This window comes from Capra hircus, chromosome 4 (genome assembly GCF_001704415.2).
Source record: "Capra hircus breed San Clemente chromosome 4, ASM170441v1, whole genome shotgun sequence".
Lineage (NCBI taxonomy): Eukaryota > Metazoa > Chordata > Mammalia > Artiodactyla > Bovidae > Capra > Capra hircus.
The window spans coordinates 71,753,761-71,776,345 of record NC_030811.1 but is presented as its reverse complement, the minus strand read 5'-3'; the positions used below and the strand labels follow the sequence as shown (position 1 = coordinate 71,776,345).

Genomic DNA, 22,585 nt, shown 5'->3' with positions numbered 1-22,585 from the left:
ACAAATTACATAGCAACGTACAAAGGTAAGACCCATCACAGACCTCTCATCAGAAATTCTGCCTAAAAAAAAAAAAAGAAAGAAATTATGCCTACAGGAAAAAAAAATTTTGTTAATGACAAAAGAAAAAAGTCAGTATAGCTCTCTACGTAAAATGAAAATAAGTAAAAAATGAAGACAGAATAAGAACCATAAGAACACTATTCATTAAGAAAATGAAGCCGAAAGCTGGCTGTTGAAAAGATTAGCAAAACGGATAAACTTCTAAGCAAACTGACCAAGAAAAAAGAAGATACAAATTTTCAATATTGGTAATGAAAGGGAAGGTATCAGTACAATGGTACAAATATTAAAATATGAGAAAAACAAATCAATGTCAATAAATTTGACAAATCAAATGATAGAATACTTTACTTGAAAGATGCTTATCACCAAAACAGACAAAAGAAAAAAAGAAAATCTGTATCTGTTACCTATTAATCACTTGAATTTGTAATTAAAATGTTTAAACAATATAAAACCTCCTGGCTCATATGTTTTCTCTCCTTGTTTTGTTCAGTCACGAAGTCGTGTCTGATTCTTTGTTACCCCATGGACTGGAGCATGCCAGACTCCTCTGTCTTCCACTATCTCCAAGAGTTTGCTCAAATTCATGTCCATTGAGTTGGTGATGCTATCAAACCATGTCATCCTCTGCTGCCCCCTTCTCCTTTTGCCTTCAATCTTTCCCAGGATCAGAGCCTTTTCCTATGAGTTGGCTCTTCACATTAGGTGGCCAAAGTACTGGAGCTTCAGCTTCATCATCAGTCCTTCCAGGAAATATTAAAGGTTGATTTCATTTAGGATTGTCTTCACTATTTAATTCTATTAAAAAATTAAGGGAAGGCTAGCACTGATCTTCGCAGAAGGCAATGGCACCCAACTCCAGTACTCTTGCCTGGAAAATCCCATGGATGGAGGAGCCTGGTAGGCTACAGTCCATGGGGTCACTAAGAGTCGGACACGACTGAGCGACTTCACTTTCACTTTTCACTTTCATGCACTGGAGAAGGAAATGGCAACCCACTCCAGTGTTCTTGCCTGGAGAATCCCAGGGATGGGGCATCCTGGTGGGCTGCCGTCTATGAAGTCGCACAGAGTCAGACACGACTGAAATGACTCAGCAGCAGCAGCAGCAGCAGCACCGATCTTACATAAATGTTTTTAAAACTAAAGGAAGAGGAAACGTTTGTCAACTCATTATGAACTCAAAATTATTGTCCTGATTCCAAAACCAGACCAAAAAAAATACAATAAAAGAAAAAACAAACCAAAATCCCTCATGAACATACAGGCAAAATACCTTGTCCAAATAACTATAAATAAAACCATGCAATTTCTAAAAGGGTAATCTACCAAGTACAGTCATTAAGTTAATCTATATCATCATGGTAAATAGCTGCCAGGAGAGCGGAGGTAACAAGGTAACCAACCAACCAACCAACCTAAACTCTAAGGAAAAACAGGTGCCCTGTGGGAATAAATATAGACATGAGCACTTGAGTACCTTGAGAAGACAACCCTGGACACCATTAAGAATAATTCAGCTAAAATTGTTAATAAATTCCTAAAGGCTGAGTGTGTGCCAGCAAGAAAACACAGAACCCATGGAGGCCACAACTCATTCACAGGTTCTTCAGAGCCTCACCAGGTTTGCATCAAAGAAAAAAAAAAAAAAAGACCAGGTGCAGAGTGTGAGGTCTAAGAAAGCATCCCTCATGCTTGGAATGACAAGAGCAGCTAATGAGAGAAAGGCATGAAGTTCAGCCTTGGTCCTTTCTTCCATCTCTAATATAAGGGAAAATAAAAGCCTAAAACCATTGGGGTACAAAAAACCTCTCATTTTCTGAACATTGTTGAAAATATATTCGAGGTAGGAAAAGGAAATATAGCAAAAAAAAAAAAAAAACTACTTTCCTAGGGGAGGAAAAAGCAGATATCTTGCTGTTTCTGATAATAGATCCAAGTGGAAATGACAGCTATTGGGATATACACACTCCAGTGACCAAAACTGACTGGTGGTTGCAATTTGTTTCCACAGTTTGCAGTCCCGAAGAAAGATGCTTTTAACCTATCTTCCAAGTGGTGCTATGAAAGCTATGCTATAGGCAATAGCCTATGAGTCAGTAAAAATACAATGTTAATCAAGAGGAGCACTGGCCAGAGCTATGAGAGTGGAACAGGGTGGCCATATCCAGTCTCAGTTTTCTGGAGCTGGCACTGAGGTTAAACAGCTGCAGCAGCACGATGAGTATCATCAGCTTATAGCTTGGCCAAACTATCAGTGAGCCAGGCCCACGTACTTACAGGAACTTCTGTGCATCAAGGGCCCCAGGGAACCAGTGATTTGCTTCAGGTGGTGGAATGAAAGAAAAGGTTTCCCCCAAAAGGGTTCACTTCTATTCCTTTATGTAAAACCAGAAGTACACTAAGCCCAGGCCAGCTGCACCCTTGAACAAACCACTTTCACTTGTTTCTTTCAGTTAAGTCTATTAGACCCTTTCCTCGTTAGCTGTCAAGTCTGAGTTAACCTAACCCCAAATGGTGACAGTGGACCAGAGAGTCACAAGGCAACTATGGGTCAAGTGTCTGGTTTTAACAAGACCTTAAGCAGTAGGACTGTTCAAAAGAGGTGTACTTGGCAGCTGGGTAAGGCAGGTGGCACTGCTGTGCTGAGAAATGGCCTGAGCACTTTAGCAGCCTCAAATTCTTAAACTAAAGCTAAGGTTTTTTCCTTTCCCCCTAGGATGATACATTGTGCCAGATCACCAGGGAGGGCATCATGCAGGAGTCCATGAATGGGTCAATCTCCTATGAATTTATGAACACTCACAACAGGAGAATGTGAAAAATGTTAATACCAAATACACATTTGGCACAGGAAGCCAGAACAACATACACTAAACAAGACCAGAGGCTCCACCCACACTTTAGCTTTTCTTCAATTTGAGTGTCGTTGTGCACCCCCCCGCCCCCCCCCCCCCCACGCATACTCAGCACTGTGCAGGAACACAAACCAAGGAATTATACACATACACAAAAGAAACTATAGCCTCAGCTGCCAGTAGACATTACCTTCTGACCAGGAGCAGGCGGAGTACAGGGCAGTGGAGGAAACCAGCTTATAGAAGCAGCTGAGATGGTGGGAGGCTTTTCTTCTGCTTGGCTCCTCACCCCAGAGTCAATGCCGCCTCCTCCCACCTACCTCAAAACTCTTTTAAGCCCCTGAGCCTAGGGGCTGTCAATTTGCCCATGTGCACACTGCGACAGCTCCACCCTGCAGTTCTCAGTGCTTTCAGCCTCCCCGCCACCTACTGTACTTTCTCCCCCACAGGACCGGGTTGGAAAGTGCTTGGGCACCTCTATCCAACAGAGCTATAAAAGTTTGAGTCTCTCCCCTCTCCCTGAGGTCCCTGCCACACTTGGTGTCTACTTTAAGCAGCTGAGGTTGGAGTCGAGGGGGTAGACGAATCGAAGGGCACAAAGGGAAGAAGCAGCTCTGCCCCCTAAGACTTCATAGCTACATTCAATTTCAAGTGGCTGCCTACCTAGACTCAACAAATGAACTTAAAATGTATTACGTTTACCCAAAGCTCTGTTCTCGTTGCTGGCACCCTTTATTTTAGCTTTAGGGAGCCCTCAATCAGCAGCTACAGCTATATTGCCTTTTGTCTAGGCCGAGAGGCTTGCTGCCTCATTGATATAATAATATTCTTTCTTCCTACAGCTTAGAGCCTGAGCAAAAACCAAAGGACCATTTGGGCAGCTTTGTTTAGTTCTCTCACTGCTTAGCCTCTAAAGACTCCTTAACAGGTAATACAGTAGTGCCTAGCCCACCACTTAAACAAGAGCATGTGCTATCAGATCTCATACTCTCTAAACCAGCCCACAGGGGCCCTTGTCTTCTCTTTTGTAGGAAGCCATGTTTCAGTCAACATTATGCTCTTGTTCCCAAAATTGTCAAAAATCATGAAGGGTCTAGATTTTACCCTATTTGCAAGCTATGAAAGCTAGCTTGTTTCTGTCATGTATGCTGGCAGAAAACTTAAGATGCCTGGATCAGACACAAAGGACTCAAAACACAGCAAGCAGCATGAGGGATATGTCACTGACAGTTCACCTTCCCATCCAAGTCTTCCTGACAGAGAAGCCTAGGCAGATACTCTGGACACAGTGGGATTGCATCACAGCCAAAGAACACTAAGCTGGACAAGTTACTGTTTTTATAACAAGCAGAAGAAAGTCTGCTCTTTGCGGAGTTATTATTGCATCACTTAAGGATGCTAGCTTCAAACACAACTTCTTGATCTCTGAGAAATGGATCAAGGAAACAACAGTCAGGTCTTTTCATTCTTAGTATGCCCAGCAACACCAGCATGTCCTAGGACCTTCAGGAATGCTCAGAGCCCATGGCAGATTCTTTCTCCTAATATACTTTAATAAAATCTAGTAACAGATGTCCTACACAGCATAAGGCAAGATAAGAAATAAAAGTTATACATGGTTCAAAAGGGAGTCAACTTTCTCTATTTGCAAATGACGTTAACTGTCTGTATAGAAAATACCATGCAATTCACAAAATAATTTCTCAAGACTAACATATGAGTTTAGTAAATTTGCAGGACACAAGGTCAATATACAAAAAATAACTACATTTCTCCATATTAAAAAAAAAAAAGAAGAAGAAATAAGCAAAGGACCCATTGCAGAACAGAAGAGGGGATCTGCCATAGCTTTGCTAAATATAGCATCTAGTTAATCAACTGACTTGGTTTCACAACACAGAAATGAATTTGATTCTGTATAACCTACAGAATTACAAGACTATGTGAAGCAGCAACAGGGAAAAAAAAAAGAAACTAAAGTGAAAAAAAGCACAAATATGTTTGTGTAATTCTTTGGTTGAAATATAAGAGAAAATGTCAACAAAATCCATAATATTTCAAGAGGCAAAAAGGGATACAGGCAGTGAAAAGAATAAGCCAGAAAACTGGGTCAGGGGTAGTAATGATTTGGACAAGGCCTCCAAAACAACATGCCAACAGTAGGACAACAGACGGAGATTAAAAAGTAGTAATAATCACAGGGTCCAAAATCAAGGTTTGGATGAGAAAAACAAAATAGAAATGCCACATATTTGTTTTTATAATAGATGCTGGCAAATGACTTACAATTACATATTGTGAAAAATAAAAACGAAAAATTGAAATGCCCAACTTAGGTGAGGTAGGGAAGGATGGGAAAGAAGGCTTTGTGGAGTTTTTCAGTTCAGGTATATAATTCTGATGCATGTACTTTATTCAATTATAATCAGTTTTCAATTATCCTCCTTTGTAAGTAATGAATCACCAATATTGTTGACTTTCTACTACCCTGGTTACTCCTCATTTGATGGGGAGTTTTCAGCAGATGGTCTATTTCTATTTTTCTGATAAAACATTTGTAGTGAAAGAAATTTAAAGTTGAGAAGCCAAATGAAAATTTTGAATTAGCTGTATACTGAAATAATTCTTTCTACCTTGGCCTCCAATATTGGAGAGTTGAGAGTTAGCCACATTAAGTAAGTATTCGCTGAAAAGTACCCTTGAAACAATACAACTTAAAAGTGATTTTTCAGCAATTAGAAACTGCTATTGCATACATAAATAAAGGCCACAGTGACACCAAGTCCTGTGAAAGGCAAGGGGAAAGTGGGTCGCCCCATAGCTTCAAACACTCAAAGGAAAAGACTCCTCTTCCCAAAGAAGATGAGGAACCAGAAAGTCCTCTGGAAAAGAAAACATCTTCAAGCCCTCCACCTGAGAAATCCAGGGATGAAGGGTCTGAAGATGAAGCCCAGTCTGGGGAATATTAAAAGTGATGATGGTTTGGGGAGAGATTTTATTTTTAAAAACAGAGAGAAAGAGAGAAAAGGAAAAAGAAAAAAAAGAGGGAAAAACAAAGAAAAGCTACTTAAGATAGAATATGGTTTGACTCATGTGCTTTCAATGCTTTTTTCCCCTCTTGTTGAAAATAATATTTTCTTCTTCTTTTTTCTTAAAGAAAACCATTGTGTGTTTAATTCACCTTTTTTGTCTACTGGTCTCCTCTTTGTTATGATCACCTTGTCCCTCTCCCCCTTTTCTCAGTGAAAGTCATGTTAAATTAGTCACTCGATTGACTGCTTCATCTTTTTATTTTTAATGGCGCGTATGCCACAGTTGTAAAGCAATAAGATTTGAGGTAAACACTATGAAAATTTTGCTTTTTGCTAAATGGTAGCAAGTTGAATGGCAATCAAAAAATGTAGGTTTTAGTGAAAAGTTATTGCTTCTTTCTTTACCTGAATTAAAAAAAAAAAAATCAGATGTCATCTAATCCAAGTTTATATTCTATATACAAACATATGGATGTCTAAAAAAATCTTGACTTTAAATTTCCACTGATGGGGCAGGTAGGATAAAAGATGAATTGTGAACTGCTACTAAAGGTATTCATGTTTTTTTACTGTAGGGGAGGGCAGGGAATTGAGGTTATCTGTTTGAGAACACAGATTTGTTTTGTTAGTTTTTAGTTTCATCACTTGTAATCTCTAGGAGACTCAGAGCCTGTGATCCTTTTATTCTGCTACAGTCTTTAAAGAATTTTTTAAAAAATCAAGGGCCACCAAAACTTAAATCTTTCTTGATTTCCTATTTCATGCTCTAGTGGTTCATGTTTTTAAATATATATAAGTGCATTGGAGAAGGAAATGGCAACCCACTCCAGTGTTCTTGCCTGGAGAATCCCAGGGCCGGGGGAGCCTGGTGGGCTGCTGTCTCTGGGGTCGCACAGAGTCGGACACGATTGAAGCTACTTAGCAGCAGCAGCAGCAGCAAGTATCTATTCTGTTCTTGGATGAAAAATTTTACCAAGGATCAAAAGAAGAAACCCTAGAATTAAAATGGAGAGATCTATATATCACAGCGGATTTCTTCTCAAACTGACAATGTTTAAATTTCAAGAAAAATAAAGTGCCAGTTAATCTGAAACTCACTCACAAAGACTTGAGATTTCTGCTTTATGAAATCAGAGAACTGAAATTCTTTTACACCATAAATATGCATTCAGAGTCCATGTACCATGCTGTTTTTATTTAGGGATAGAATGCTTTCCTGTCAGACCCCATTCTTCTCATTTCTCAGTAGAAACATGGTATGGTGTGCATCTCTTCACTTTCTGCTAGTGCACAGGACACTACCTGCTAGTGCACAGGACACTACTGCACAGCCCACTTGCAGTGCCTACCAGCCCTGTTCTAGGACATGATTTCTCCAGGTTCTGTTCTTCAGTTACTTCATATCTTGTGCTTGATGAAGTATGTGAAATGCTGCTCTGACTCTATTCAATTAGCATTTGTCTTTATACCAGTGCCCTTGCTTACTGCATGTGTTGCTAACAGCAGCAGTTTAAGGGGCTCTGCAAGGCTGGAGAAACCATGCATTCAGGAGGCTGGTGTGTAGTTGATAACAGGTCAGTTACATGCCTTATGAAGGTAGTCAGGAGACACATCTGTAGGTTTGCTTCTCTACATTTTGATACCATGAGCTAATGGGAATAAGGTTTAGGGGGTCTTAGTGTGCTAATGGGTTTCCCAGGTGGCTCAGTGGGTAAAGAAACTGCCTACAATGCAGGAGACATCAGAGATATGGGTTCAACTCCTGGGTTGGGAAGATCCCTGGAGGAGGGCATGGCAACCCACGCCAGTATTCATGCCTGGAGAATCCCATGGACAGAGGAGCCTGGCGGGCAACAGTCCATAGGTTGCAAAGAGTCAGACACAACTGAAGCGACTGAGCACAGCACACTGCATACATACTTTGCAGACAGTTTCAAAGCACCGTCAGTTGTGGTTAATTCCAACATTTCACAAAACTGAGTTTTTTATTTATAATTTCAAAATCATCAAAAATTCTGCAGCATCAGAACCAGACAGAAGCTAGATAAGAATGATCTGATATGAACAGTAAGTTTAAATGTGAACAGTAAATTACTCTCTCATACTCAAAGTTGTCCAAACTTAAGGAGGCAAATATATAAAACTAGAAACCAAAGACTCTCATATCAGGAATTTTAATTCCTAAACTAAATAGAAATCAAAATGCTTTTAAGCAAAAGAAAAATACAATTTGTGAAAAAGGATTTTAATAGAGCTATTTCAAGGTTAGATTCATATCTGTTGCTTAGTCATTATTAGGAAAGTTAAACTGCCTTCCAAGGTTATTCATTAACTAATTAAGTAATCTATAAAATGATTTTTACAAAATTTTACAGATTTTATATTCAGTGTTAAATCACTAATTGCAGCATTTTTCAAAATTAGTATCCTACATGAACACAAAAAATATTAAAAACAAAACTGTGAAAGTCTGTTTCTATGGAAAAAAGAATCCTGTAAATTCTGACATTTATATTTGATGTTCATTTTTTTTTTTCATGAAAAAAATAAATCTGATTTTCAATCCAGGAGTTTAGATATTTTCTTCTTTGTTAAAAACAAAGGAATTTAGAATTATTCTGCTAAGAAATCAGAGAACCTTATATTCACCAAACCAATTTGTGGTTTTTAAAAAGAAAACTATAGGGGAGAGTCCTGGTGGCTAAGTGGTTACAATTTCGGCCTTCACTATCTTGGCCCAAGTTCAGTCCCTGGTAGAGGAACTGAAATGCCACAAGCTGTGGGCCACAGCCAAAAAATAAAATAAGAAACAGAAAACTATACCAAGCAATGTATGCAGTAAGAAGTAATTATTACTTGCAGTATCTTGTGTATCCCTAACCACAAGTCACAGGGAATAAAAAGTGTTGTCTAGACCTGAACTTTCTTGCTGCCATTATGTCTTAGAGAGATTCCAGAATTTATGTTTTTTTCAAAATAGTCTGAGTATAGCTTAGAAATACTGTCTCATAGAGAGCTAAACAAAGCATATAAATTAACGTTATTTTAAAAAGTAAAAGCTATATGGTGACACAGAGAATATATGACTTGAAAGTCATGTTAACTATTCAGTAGTTTACTAAACCCAAATCATCCAATTTTAAGCCAAAAGAACCCTCAGAAATTTTCCAAAGAGAGAAGGCCAGCTATATTCAGTTGGAGGGGGGTTTGCAGAGTTCCAACATCAGCTCTACTACTAACTTTCTTTTCATGTCATTAAACTTCCCTATGCCTTTGTTTCCTCGACTTCATGGTGATATTGTGAGGATAAATATAAACAAATACTTCAATTCTCTGGCAGGAAAGCCTATATGTATTCCAGCATGTTAGTAAACTTCTTAGCTCTACCATAAGTTTCAACTGATGCTACCTTTTCTATGGTTTTAGGTTTAAGCTTCAAACAACATTGCCTGTGTGTGTGCACGCCTGTACAATCTTTCAACATGGCTGTCTTTCTAAGATCCTTTTCTCCAACTTTCAAAATGCACAAAAAGTGGCACAATATTTTAATTTTTATCATTACCGAAGTTCTGCCACCCAAAGCTGTGCAAAAAACTTTAGAAATTCACAGCAAAATTTCTCTACCACATTATTCTCAACTTCTATGGAAATCCAACTCACAATCCACATATTATTTAGCCAGCTCCATGTGCAGCTTAAACACTAGCAATGGAAGATTATTAAAATGTATACTGACTTTCAAAATATAAATAATAATTACAATTATAAATTAAAAACCTAGTAGACATTTTCTTTAAAATGTAGATCATTAATATTCTTAAAATAATGGAAGCAGGTAATCAATATTCTAATAATTCAATGATTTGAAACATGTCTTCTGTTTATTGAGATATATAATCCAGTCATATTATATATTCAAGTCTAAAAATATAGTTTTCCTCAATAAAATGTGTTCAATATTGAAAACAGAAAATTATTCAGTCTGATACATCTTAGCAATTGAACAACCTACACTAATATAAATTTAAATTTAAATATTTTAAGTTACTTCCATCATTGCTTTTAATTCTTTCAACAGAATATCCCAAAAATAATTTAGCTTTGTAACTTATGAAGATACATAATTAACTTCCTTTACCAATATATTCACCCAATAACTTTAACATGCAGCTGCATATAATATTAAGGTATAGCAATCCACTAAAAGAACACATGTTAAAAACAGAAACAATCAGTTGAAATAAAATACAATGGCACATGACCAGTATGTATCTACTGGGCAAAATGGGTTACCAGAGGTGAAGGTTGAGTAGTAACAACAAAAGTAATACAGGTGATTAAATCTTTACATACTTTTTTTAAAATAGCAATGGAATTTTAAAGAATATTTGTAGGGTATAACAACCTTAAATCAAGTTTTATTGATATTTTGAATGAATGAATGAAATGAATGAATACCTGAATGAATGACTACTGCAGTCATAATAATATTTAACACCTTTGGATGTTCACAAAAATTTGGAATACACAGAGAAAATGACTTGAATACAAACAAACTAGTTGAAATTCAATGTGGTTCACAGTAAAGATGCAATGGCTTTCTATTTGTAGAACAAAGAATCTCAACCTAAAACATATATACAACTAAAATATTTTCAAGTGCAATTATCCAAGGCTTTAAAAAGAATACATACATTTTACTATGTAATTTTTTCTTACCCCCTCCCCCTGCCACCTCCCTGCATTTTTTGATGTTTGGCATAAGTGAACAACAAACCAGAAAGGAATATGCATTTTTAAAGACTGATTTACTCATGTTCTTTTAAGAGCAACACACAACCATTTATAAATATAGCCTTTTAAAAAAGCATCCTTATATAAAACAGTGGGGGATGAAAAACCCCTGCTATACATATGAAGCACAATTTAAGCCCAATACAACTGACCAATCAAAATTAGTGAATGCACTGCATCTCTCTGCAGTGGAGAGAAGCGACAAGGTAGGCTGTCATTCTGCAAAAGCTGCCCAGAACAGGCTTTCCTCTGAAAAGCAGTGCCATTCCCTTTCAGAAAGACTGAATCTAAGTGTTGTCTCTGGAGACAAGAAGCCTTCAGTATGTTAAATTACTTTCATTATGTATTTTCAGATGCTTATTGATTCCACAGTAGGAAGAGTGAGAGACTGCAGCAGCCTCCAAGCAGCACTACATGTTCCATACATTAGCAGTACTGCTGAAACAATGGCATAGTACAGACACATATTTTCATTAAGGTCTCTTCCGAAGAGGTGTTTATGACCCTCTTTCCCGGTCCTCTACTAACCAGTGAACAAAATGAATCAATCAAAACTGGAAACGCTTCAACTACATCAAGAATCTTTCAAATCTTTAGCAGAGGTAAGCTGTGCTCCTTATTATAGTATTCAGCTGCTTTTGAACCAGCATAGTGGGGTAAAATTACTTTGAAAAATTTTAGCCTAAATTTTAAGAGTTTATTTGCTTAATTCTACTTATTGCTAAACATGTATCTTTTAGATCTATTTAAGATATGATATGTTTTAAATGTAATGTTTTAGGATGGTATGTTAAATATAAAGAATATTCTTTGTTGAATCACGATGAAGATCCCAGCTTTTTAAGTCACTTCAGATTACTAAATATCCTAATGTCATCACTAGTCTTTCTCAAGTGTTCAAAAAACTATTATATTTCTTGAAAGAATCAGGTTTATTATTTAGCTATTATTACTCAATTTTAGCTTAAGTTTATTATTGGGCATGTTCACTGAAAATTATTTAATTTGCAGTTACATTTTATATCACCCTTTATATTTCAACTACATGAACAGTTCATCAAGGAAATTTATAGTATTTATCATGGAATCTGTTTTAACCAGTTAAAATTCAAACCCTGTGCTAATAAGCAAGCTATAATATTTTACAGCAGGAAATACTATTGAATTATTATAAAGACAAGAAGGAATGACAGTACTTTCAATGTATGCTAATTGCTCATAATCTCTGAAAATACTCCTTAACTTCTAAAATGAGAGCAGAAATTGGTTTAAAAAAACACAATGTCTGTAATGTTAACTCTGTTACTATATAACATAATTTTTAATCTTCGTTAGGAAAAGAGAATATTTTTATTTAAAGAAACCTTTAAATTTATGCATAAGCTATGGCTCTAATAATACATACAGTTTCCTTACTTTGATAACAAATATTGTGTATGGTGTTAAATAAGCACAACCAAAGTAACTTTCAATTAATTGAAATTATTAGGAACCCTATTGCTTAACTACTTTTTTCTTTTTCACAAGGGCTCAAAGCAGCAAACTCAGTATTTACAACTGACAATATGAAGAATGCATCTGATCCATCATCTCCCTAGCTGTCTGAACCATAAACTGCAGGATATTCTTACAACACATGATTTTAAGACATTAAGGAGTTAAAACTGGAGAATAGAGGTCTACATGATTGCTGGGATTATAACACATCAACAGTAATAATCCTAAGAAGATGCCATATAAAATAGCCACAAAATGAAAAACAATTTAACTGAAAAACCCTGAAAACAAAATGATGAGCATTTTTAAAGGAGAATTTTATACTACAACATTACCAGAATCGTGGAGCCACCAATTCTTGAAGAAACAATGAAACGTGGATTGCCAAAAGAAATGACATACATTATCAGCAAGCTAATGAAGCTTTACCAAGTATTTTTCTGCACTAAATATTCAGATATTCCTATCAATTAATATTACTAAAGAATTTTTCCATCTGAGTTTTATGACCAATTATGTGTCCTCTTCTAATGAAAACAAACCAAATTAAATAGCAGATGGTTTTTATCAAGAGAACATGGACTGGACTAACAAAGCAAGTTATGTGACCAAGAAATCATTTCAAAGTAATGAGGACTGCTATACAAACAGATTTACATTTGTAACAAAAGGATGTCTAAAAACATTTTAGAAGCTAGAAACTTTATGTTTCCTTTCTGTTTTCACATGTTCTGGAAAATAAAGAAACATCATCATAAACTCTCTCAAAGGGAAACATAACACCTATCATTTGAGGAAGTTTCTCTCCGTTGTGACTTTTTAAGGCAAAACAAACACAAGTATTTTGTACTGATCTTTAGAAATCCTTCAGCCAACTAAATCTTACAATTCATGCAGTTGAAGTACTGAAGAGAAAAATGAAAGAATTCCTCCAAGACATGAAATAAAACACAGCTACTTCATGTTGTCAGGTAAAAAAAAATCATGTCCAAATCTGTCAATGACATCATGTTATCATTTTGTGGAAAACTGCTATAGTGAGCCAAAAGGCCCATAAGGCAACAACAAACAGGTAGGTCAGAAGATGCATGCAGCCCACAGCACTGTTTAACATTTACAAGAGAAAAGAATCTTGATCTACAGTTCAATGCCTTTCCCTCAGTTACTGTCTAAAATTGACACTTCTAACTGCTGTGACAAAGATCTGATGTTTTAATCTGTCAGTTCTGAAAATCTGGCACACTTTAAAATTCTCATTTTTATAGGATTTCAATGCTGGCTAAGACTTTCACTTACTCAAATATATGCCTTTAGTAATACTTTATATCAAGCTCAAAAGAAATTGTTATCAGCATTTGTGTTTCTGAAATACTACCTCTAAAATAACACGCATAAATAAAACTGTATTCTAAAACTTGTCAAAGGTTACAACAAGTGAAAGGCTAACATAAGTTCTGAAAATTGTTAGCTTTTATAATTTGTTATGATTTTGCAGGCAAAATGCTGTACTTGAAATGTGAAATATAGTTGGTTGTATCATTTATATTTTAATATACAAATTACTGGCATTTTAGCCCAGCAAATCAGACATTATTTTTATAAATTACTCTAAACTTCTATATTAAAACATAAATATGCATGAATTAGCAAGAGTTGTTTTTTTTTTTAAATGTTCCTCAAAATGATATATACTGGGTGATTTATACAAAAGGTTTCATAGGGAATGTGTAAATTTAATAGATTCCTCAGAATATGGGCTTCAAATACTCCTTTTTCCCTAAAATTTTATTTTTTGTTTAAAAAAATTCTGCTTAATAAAAATCAATTGATATATTCTTTTAAACCATTGAAAAAATGGCTATTTCTTAAGTGATATTAAATTTCCATTTTCTCCTTCTACATGATATGAAAGGGTGTGGTCACAAAATAAATCATTCATTCATAGAAGTGATTAGTGCTCTTTTACCAAGGTTTGTGGTGTTTTATTCCAAACTACTGTCTTTTTTGTTCCAATTTTTGCTCATTGTAAAGTTCAGTGAGCACTTTCACTGCAAAATATGAAATATTTATCATTTTCCCTACTTCAATGGGAAAAAACTCCAGATATCCCCAAGCACACTGACTTCACACGTAGACTTCTGAATATGAATTTCAATCAGGAACAAGGACAAAGTGATTTAAAACAAACTAGGGCTCTGTGCCATTTACCATTTTAAATGAACATTTGTCCTGTTCATTTGAAATCTCATGGGAATAATTACACCTACACTAACTGTGCCACAACATGTTAAAACAGCATTTATTTCCCACAACATTTAAAATGAAATCTTAAAACACTGGGCTAAAATTACTTTTGCATACTGGGTAGTTTTATTATACAAAAATACACTGCATCTCAAATAATAACCTTGAAAAACCCTAATAAGGAAAACCTTTTTAGTTTATTAAATTAAATTTCGAACCATATAGAAGCAATCCCCAATAGTTATTTCTTCAAATGGGCCAATTTCCTTTTACATCAAAACAATGTTATCTTGGTGTTTCTACATTTTCCATTAACAGTTTATAAAGTTAAAAATTAAACTAAGTACACAATAAAATTTTTTTCACAATGAACACAGGTTTTGTACGTCATTTAAATTGCTGAATATCAAATAGTTTATTCTATTTCACTTTCTAGGGAAAAAACAGCTGCTCCAAAAGAATGTGTTTTTCTCCCATTCTGGAAATCAACATGCAGTCTGAATCTAACATTACAGTGCGAGATGACATTGATGACATCAACACCAATATGTACCAACCACTATCATATCCATTAAGCTTTCAAGTGTCTCTCACCGGATTTCTTATGTTAGAAATTGTGTTGGGACTTGGCAGCAACCTCACCGTATTGGTACTTTACTGCATGAAATCCAACTTAATCAACTCTGTCAGTAACATTATTACAATGAATCTTCATGTACTTGATGTAATCATTTGTGTGGGATGTATTCCTCTAACTATAGTTATCCTTCTGCTTTCACTGGAGAGTAACACTGCTCTCATCTGCTGTTTCCATGAGGCCTGTGTATCTTTTGCAAGTGTCTCAACAGCAATCAACGTTTTCGCTATCACTTTGGACAGATACGACATCTCTGTAAAGCCTGCAAACCGAATTCTGACAATGGGCAGAGCTGCAATGCTAATGATATCCATTTGGATTTTTTCGTTTTTCTCTTTCCTGATTCCCTTTATTGAGGTAAATTTTTTCAGCCTTCAAAGTGGAAATACATGGGAAAACAAGACACTTTTGTGTGTTAGCACAAATGAATACTACACAGAACTGGGAATGTATTATCACCTGCTAGTACAGATTCCAATATTCTTTTTCACTGTCATAGTGATGTTAATCACATACAGCAAAATACTTCAGGCTCTCAATATTCGAATAGGCACAAGATTCTCAACAGGGCAGAAGAAGAAAGCAAGAAAGAAAAAGACAATTTCTCTAACCACACAACATGAGACTACAGACATGTCACAAGGCAGTGCTGGGAGAAACGTAGTCTTTGGTGTTAGAACTTCAGTGTCTGTAATAATTGCTCTCCGGCGAGCTATGAAACGACACCGTGAACGACGAGAAAGGCAGAAAAGAGTCTTCAAAATGTCTTTATTGATTATTTCTACATTTCTTCTCTGCTGGACACCAATTTCTGTTTTAAATACCACCATTTTATGTTTAGGCCCAAGTGACCTTTTAGTAAAATTAAGGTTGTGTTTTCTAGTCATGGGTTATGGAACAACTATATTTCACCCTCTATTATATGCATTTACTAGACAAAAATTTCAAAAGGTCTTAAAAAGTAAAATGAAAAAGCGAGTTGTTTCCATAGTAGAAGCTGATCCCATGCCTAATAATGCTGTAATACACAACTCTTGGATAGATCCTAAAAGAAACAAAAAAATCACCTTTGAAGATAGCGAAATTAGAGAAAAATGTTTAGTACCTCAGGTTGTCACAGACTAGGGAAAGTCTAAGTTTCACCAAACCCACATTCAAAATTTTTAAATTGTAAAAAATGAATTACTGCCAAATATAAGAAAACCAATTTAAGTATAGGTTATGTTATAAACTTTCAATGTAAATGTCAAGATTAGATTAGGTCATATATATTCAATTTCTTCATTACTTACTGTATTTGTTGCATGGCAGTTTGTTAAGGTAATATCATGTGTATATTTTGTCAATATTATGTCCATCAGATGATATTCATGTAAGTCATCTTTTCTAAAGAATAAATACATAGCCTTAAAACACTGTATAACTTTAAAATATAACTGACACAGGTATCCTTGCATTTTTTTATAAAGTGTATTGTTTCTAAACCACAAACTATAGATATATTTATATGTTAATAACTGGAATAGTGTTTTAACGTAGAAACCAAAATTATGGGTTCCAAACAATCAAAACAACCCAGGATTTTCTATACTGCTATATTATGTTTTCTAACATAGTCTACTTGCTATAATATTTGATGCATCAAAAATAATGACCTATTTATGAAACTTTATCCTTTTTGGAATGTAGGAAATTGCAGGATTTATCAGGATTTTAAAATTCAAAAAGAAAAAAAAACAAACAACTCTGTATATGTACATCAAGACAGGGAAATTTTTGAAATTCAAGTTTATTATGAAGAAAAGTCTGATTTTTTAAGATCAAGGGCACTATGCCTATAATATACAAATGAACTGACAATAAAAAGAAGGAAGAAAACCAAAGCTTCTTTCTTCCTTCCTCACTTTGGTTGAGTTAAACAAATGCTCTGGATTAATACAGTATACAGGCAAAAGCCAGTACATTAAAATAAACTGACATCCTAACTTTATATTCAGGTTGGACTTTTTGTATAACAGAAACTAACTACGAAATCTGAATTCTAGGAACAGGGGGAAAAAAGACTTTATGTCATTATAGAAAAGTCACCTACTTATAATTTTAGATACATAGCAACTTTAGAGTAATAAAATTTATACAATGTTCCTACACTATCGGAGCTCCCAAGTGTTTCAAAATACCCTAGTTCAACTCTGAAAATCACTAAAGCGGCAATAAATCTTGCCAATGGTTTTTACTCTACAACACATAAACTTAAAGCATTTGCCTCCAATCCTCAATTCATATTAGAAAACTATGAAATTACTAATCCCAACTATAGATATCAGGTTTGAGAATCTTATATTAAACAAGGATTTTCCAATTGTTATAATCTAATAATCTATCATTAAGTGCTAATTATCATTGTATACGAAAACTAGCAATAATTTATTTAAAGTAGGCAAATACTTGCTACCTTGTAATCGGTTAACTGGACAATTCTTTATTCTGTTTTTTCATACTGTATTCACTAAATCAAGTAGCAACTCATTTTTGAATAAAAAAATTTGTCAAACAATTCAATAACAATCTCTCATTGAAAGAAACTGTTTTCATCAGGTGGTCTTCTATAATTAAAAATTAAATGTTGGACTCTTACGAAAAAAAATAGTAATACACCACTTTTGTGTAAATAAATAACATTCACCCAATCTAGTTTACTGAACTATCTTATACCTTGGGGAAGTGAGCACCATGCAATAGCTTGAATTCACTGAGATTACATGAGAAATTTAATAGTGATATATTTCTGATAATAATTTTGACATAATGTCAAATCTTAGCAAAGGAACAGTTTCCTTCTGCCCTACTTTGTACTCTTTAACAGAATTAAAGAAATGCCTCAATTTGACAATATGAAGCATAAACAAGTAGGACTAACATTTTGAAACTCTAAAGAGATATCAGGATTTCATAAAAACATCAAGAAAATTTTTGTTTGATAAGTATATCTAGCATAGTATCTTCTAACATACTCCTTAAAATCTTTAAGCTAATTTTATAGTTGGATTTCTGAGCATAAATATTTTAATATCGACTTTTTAATCTAAGTGAAAATCAGATTATTTTTAACGTTTTCATATTAAGAAAAACCCTTTATGTTTTAAATATTTTTCATCTTCAAGTCTATAAACACGCCAAAAAACTCAGTTAAAAACCACTTTTCTAATAAATCTGTCTAAACTGTCTTATTGCCTTCTTGTTCTCTGTAATAAGAAAACTAACAAAATAAGAAATAAATAGCAAGTATTATAATGTTTCCCTCTAAACTATTACTATTTCTACAACTGACACAAGAACAACTAACAAGCATTTCTGCCCACCTGTAGGCATCTTTCAGATATACAGAAGTGTACCCAATGATCTATAATCAAGGATATTCATATTTACTAGATAACCTCTGATAGCTTAAGTGTTAAATAATATGTAACTTGTAAACTAAAACATTTATGTTAAAGCTTCAGTTTTTAAAAACAAGTCACAAATATGTTTGCAATAGCTGATCTCAGCTTAAAAATAAAGAATGAGAAGCTTAGACAACCGTTTTTTAAATGCTTAGTCAATGAAAAGGTGAATTATTTTTATTCTTCTTACAATGGCTCTTACCATAACATGTAAACTTTTACTTTGCTTCAAATAATTTTATTTTTAAAAGCATTAATGCAAATTTTTCATGTTAGAATGAAGTTTTAAATGCAAAAGCAATAAAGGTAACAATAAATTCAATATGGGATCGTCTTAAAATCATTTTTTTAACCCACTTGCCACAAATCACATTCACAGATATCAATTTCTATACAGCTAACTGTGTTAGTTCTTAAAAATTACAGAAACAACTATTATTTTAAAAACTAACTAAAGAAGAACACTCAACAAGATATGGAACTACTGTTTTTTGATTTGTTTCCTAATTTAAGGTCATTGTTATTCTACCAACTTGCACCCAACAGATGTTCAAACATATTAAAAAAGAATTATTTACAACTATGCTTTAATTAAAAATGCCATTCATAATAATTCTGTACTTCTTACTCATGATAAGTCAATTTTTAGGTATGTGGTCTGTTTTTTATCCCCCAAATAAAATTATAGCAAAATTCAGCTCTCTGGACATTAAAAAATCAAACTCCTGAGATTTCACTGAGATTAGACTTTTAAATGCAAAAACCTAAAAGTATAAGAGAGCAAGTGCTTTATTTATAGGGCTTTCTTCAACACAGTAACTTCAAGACTACTTTCCAAAGCTAATAAAACTTTTGGCTTTATTATATTTATTATATTATTATATTTATTATTTATTATTATTTATTATTTATTATATTTTACGAGTAAACTTCGTAATTCTATTAACATTTGAATCCTTACAAAGTAGAAGGCATTATGGAAGATAGTTATATGGCAGAAGCTTATGTATTACCCTCAGAGCTTAAAAAATAGAATCAACGTAGTAAAAAGTAAGAAAACACCTATAAAAAAATCAGAATGTGGTATTTTAAAAGAGTCAAATTCTTAATAAGAAAAGAATTATGTTGGATTTAAGAACAGTATAAATAAAAGGATTGTTGAGGAAAGCTACTAAAAAAGCGTATTCTGGAAACAGAAAACACAGTTCTCTGTAGAAGAAAAGTAATACAGCAGTGAGAACTTATCTGGTAAGCTAAATTAGAACCAAAAGATGGAGGTCTTCAATGCCAGCAGAGAAATCTGAGCAGGGGAATAACTCAGTAGGAAGTGAGCTACAAAAAACAAACAACAACAAAAAAGCAAGAGAAGAGCTGATGAAGACACTGCAGTGGGAAACTGAAAAACCAAACGGTTGGGTAAAACACAGAGGATAGGAAGCTGCTGCCATCACCCCATAGGTAATGAAAGGCCTGGCAAAAAGTGCTGCAGCTCTGCAAAGAAGCATATACATGTGACAGGCAACATAAAGGCAGAATCAATGAAGTGTCCAACTGACTAGAAAGCCAACTGGCATAAGAGGTGGAAGAATTCAAAATGATGGCCGTAGAAGGGCCGCAAGAAAGGAGATTTCCTCAGTGATCTAAGAACGTTTTAAACTATGCTTTGAATAAAGCATTAACACATAGGTAACAAGAACAAAGACAAAAATTTCTGGCAAAGCAGAAAATTCAATTAAGTAAAATAACATTATTCAAGAATGTTCTAGTTATTACGAATATTCAAAATGAAAACTCCAATTCGATGTTTTATATTATCTACTTTATATTTTTCACATATTGGTTTATTGAGTTTTTCCATTAAACATATTATTTTCCTCTTTGGTAATTTTTTTAATTATAAAAAATTTTAAACACTGGCAAAATTTGACATATACAAAGTAAAAAATATAAATATGATCCTTTGTGTCTTTCCTAATAATTTATTATAAATTATCCATCCAACTCATTATATACATATCACCTTCATTCTTTGTCAATGGCTACATAAAAATAATTTTAAAAAATTAAAAAAAATCATATAAGCAAAGTTTCTGAAAAACAGTATTGATAAAATATCAAGTACTTAAACTTTTTATAATATAACTAAATAGCTTCAAATTACATTTCAAAAAGTAAGGGAGGTAATAACAAATTGTGGAACAGCTTAGTTTTCTAAATGGAAGTTAAAAGCAAGGGAAAAATACATAAAATAATCTATTTCTTTTCTTCATTTCCACTCTGTAAGATAAGAAACTAAAAACCAGAGAAAACTTTAGACAGTTATTTTCTTAGAGATGGATACCCATATATACCCCTTCTGAATAACAGCTGCCTATGGGACCGAAGTGAACTCAAAGAAAGCTAAACATGAGATGACGAACAATAAATGTTAGGGAAGAGAGAAGCTCAGATCCTATTATAAACAAGAAATACAAGGAGATAATTAAACTCAGAAAAACTAGGAAATAGATCCACAAAAACTCAGAGATGCTTAACTCTTACAGAAATACAAAGAGAACATAGAATTATAGATTTGAGTTCACAAAAGACAATTAATTTGAAGACTTTTTCTAAAAATCATTCAATACAGTGGAAGTATTAAAGTGCAGTCAACAGACTAGACAGAGCAGTAATATGATAACTTATATTACATTATAATAAGTAGAATGAAAGAATACTATAACAATTCACAAACACTGGAACAAAATAGTACTAAGATGTAGAAACAAATGGAACACTGGGTTCATCATTTATACGAAAGCTATCACCTTCTAAAGAATACTCATTTTTGCGAGAGAAAAAGAGCAAATTTAACACAGTAATATGTCTCCCCTGGCTCGTGATAAAATAACGTGTGAAAATAACCCTAAGTATCTCTACCCTTCTATTCACACTTTTCTTTTTTTAACAGACCTCTATACACTGTATCTATGGCTTTCAAGGATGACAGCTTTGTATTTACACCAACAAGTGGTAAAAAGTGCTGTCACTCCTGTCAGGGCCACCAATATTAACTTCATACCAGTATCAAACCCTGAAGCATCAAGTAAGATAGAAACGGAGAGCTGAGTCTGTCTGGGAGTGAGGTCATTTTCCTCACCCTGCTTCCATGTAAGCAATTATTTAATGTCATATATTTCTGAGAGCCATTCAGCAAGGCAGACTATCAAAACACATCACCAACTTTTCAGGGAGAAAAGAAAAAGGAACAAGAGAAGCCAATAAGGTTATGAGGAATCAGTTTCTGCAGAGACAGTTTAGGACATACAACACTAGTAAGTGATGCAAAATGAAAACATATTAACGTCACATAAAATTTTTTAAATGTTAATACTAATTAATCAGAGTTCGGGCCATATGAGATACAGACTATAGGAATGAGAAATATATTAATACATGGAACTGACACATACACAGCAGCCATTAATATCACACACAATCCCACATGTCATACTATTCATGGAATACTGATTGGGTAGAGAAGAAACAAAAATACGTATTTCACTCTAATATTGTTAATACCTCACTCAGGGCAGGCTGAAATGTAAAAAATCAAATTATATGGCTACACTTTAAGAATTTTCTTTCCAATTCTTAAAAACCTTTAGTCTTTCTTTTGCTATTAAATTTCTTCAAAGTATCACCTCTTACAAACAACAAAATGCTAGCAAACTGTAGCTACCTAACTTTATAAACTGTCTTTAACCCAAATAATACAATAATAGTCTGTAATACTAATGTAACCTTTCATAATGTTTCCCTAGAAAAAGTGACTGATAAATACCAATGGATGAGTACATATTTGAGAAACTGAAAGGAACAACTTTTAAACTTATTAATCTTGTTTCAGTTTCAGTTCAATTCAGTCCCTCCATTGTGTCCAACTCTTTGCAACTCCATGGACTGCAGCATGTCAGGCTCCCTTGACCATCTTATTTAGGAGAGAGCTTCTCAAAATATAGCCCCCTTTATCAG

The 22,585-nt window shown here is 34.2% G+C and overlaps 2 protein-coding genes across 3 annotated transcripts in view; one reads left to right on the top strand and one right to left on the bottom strand.

The window, feature by feature from the left end:
• The window catches only part of COG5 (component of oligomeric golgi complex 5), a 282,487-nt gene that overhangs the window by 202,103 nt on the left and 57,799 nt on the right, over window positions 1-22,585 (bottom strand). The gene's annotated exons all lie outside the window — the stretch shown is intronic.
• GPR22 (G protein-coupled receptor 22) lies at window positions 10,858-16,915 on the top strand. Of its 2 annotated transcripts, none has more exons than XM_005679132.3 (3): window positions 10,858-11,352; window positions 12,278-13,218; window positions 14,928-16,915. In XM_005679132.3, exon 3 carries the CDS (start codon window positions 14,952-14,954, stop codon window positions 16,251-16,253), a length of 1,302 nt encoding a protein of 433 aa, XP_005679189.1. In that variant the 5' UTR covers window positions 10,858-11,352; window positions 12,278-13,218; window positions 14,928-14,951; the 3' UTR covers window positions 16,254-16,915. The 2 variants fall into 2 exon arrangements, with proteins under 2 accessions (XP_005679189.1, XP_013818728.1); XM_013963274.2 differs by having other exon boundaries at window positions 12,278-13,319.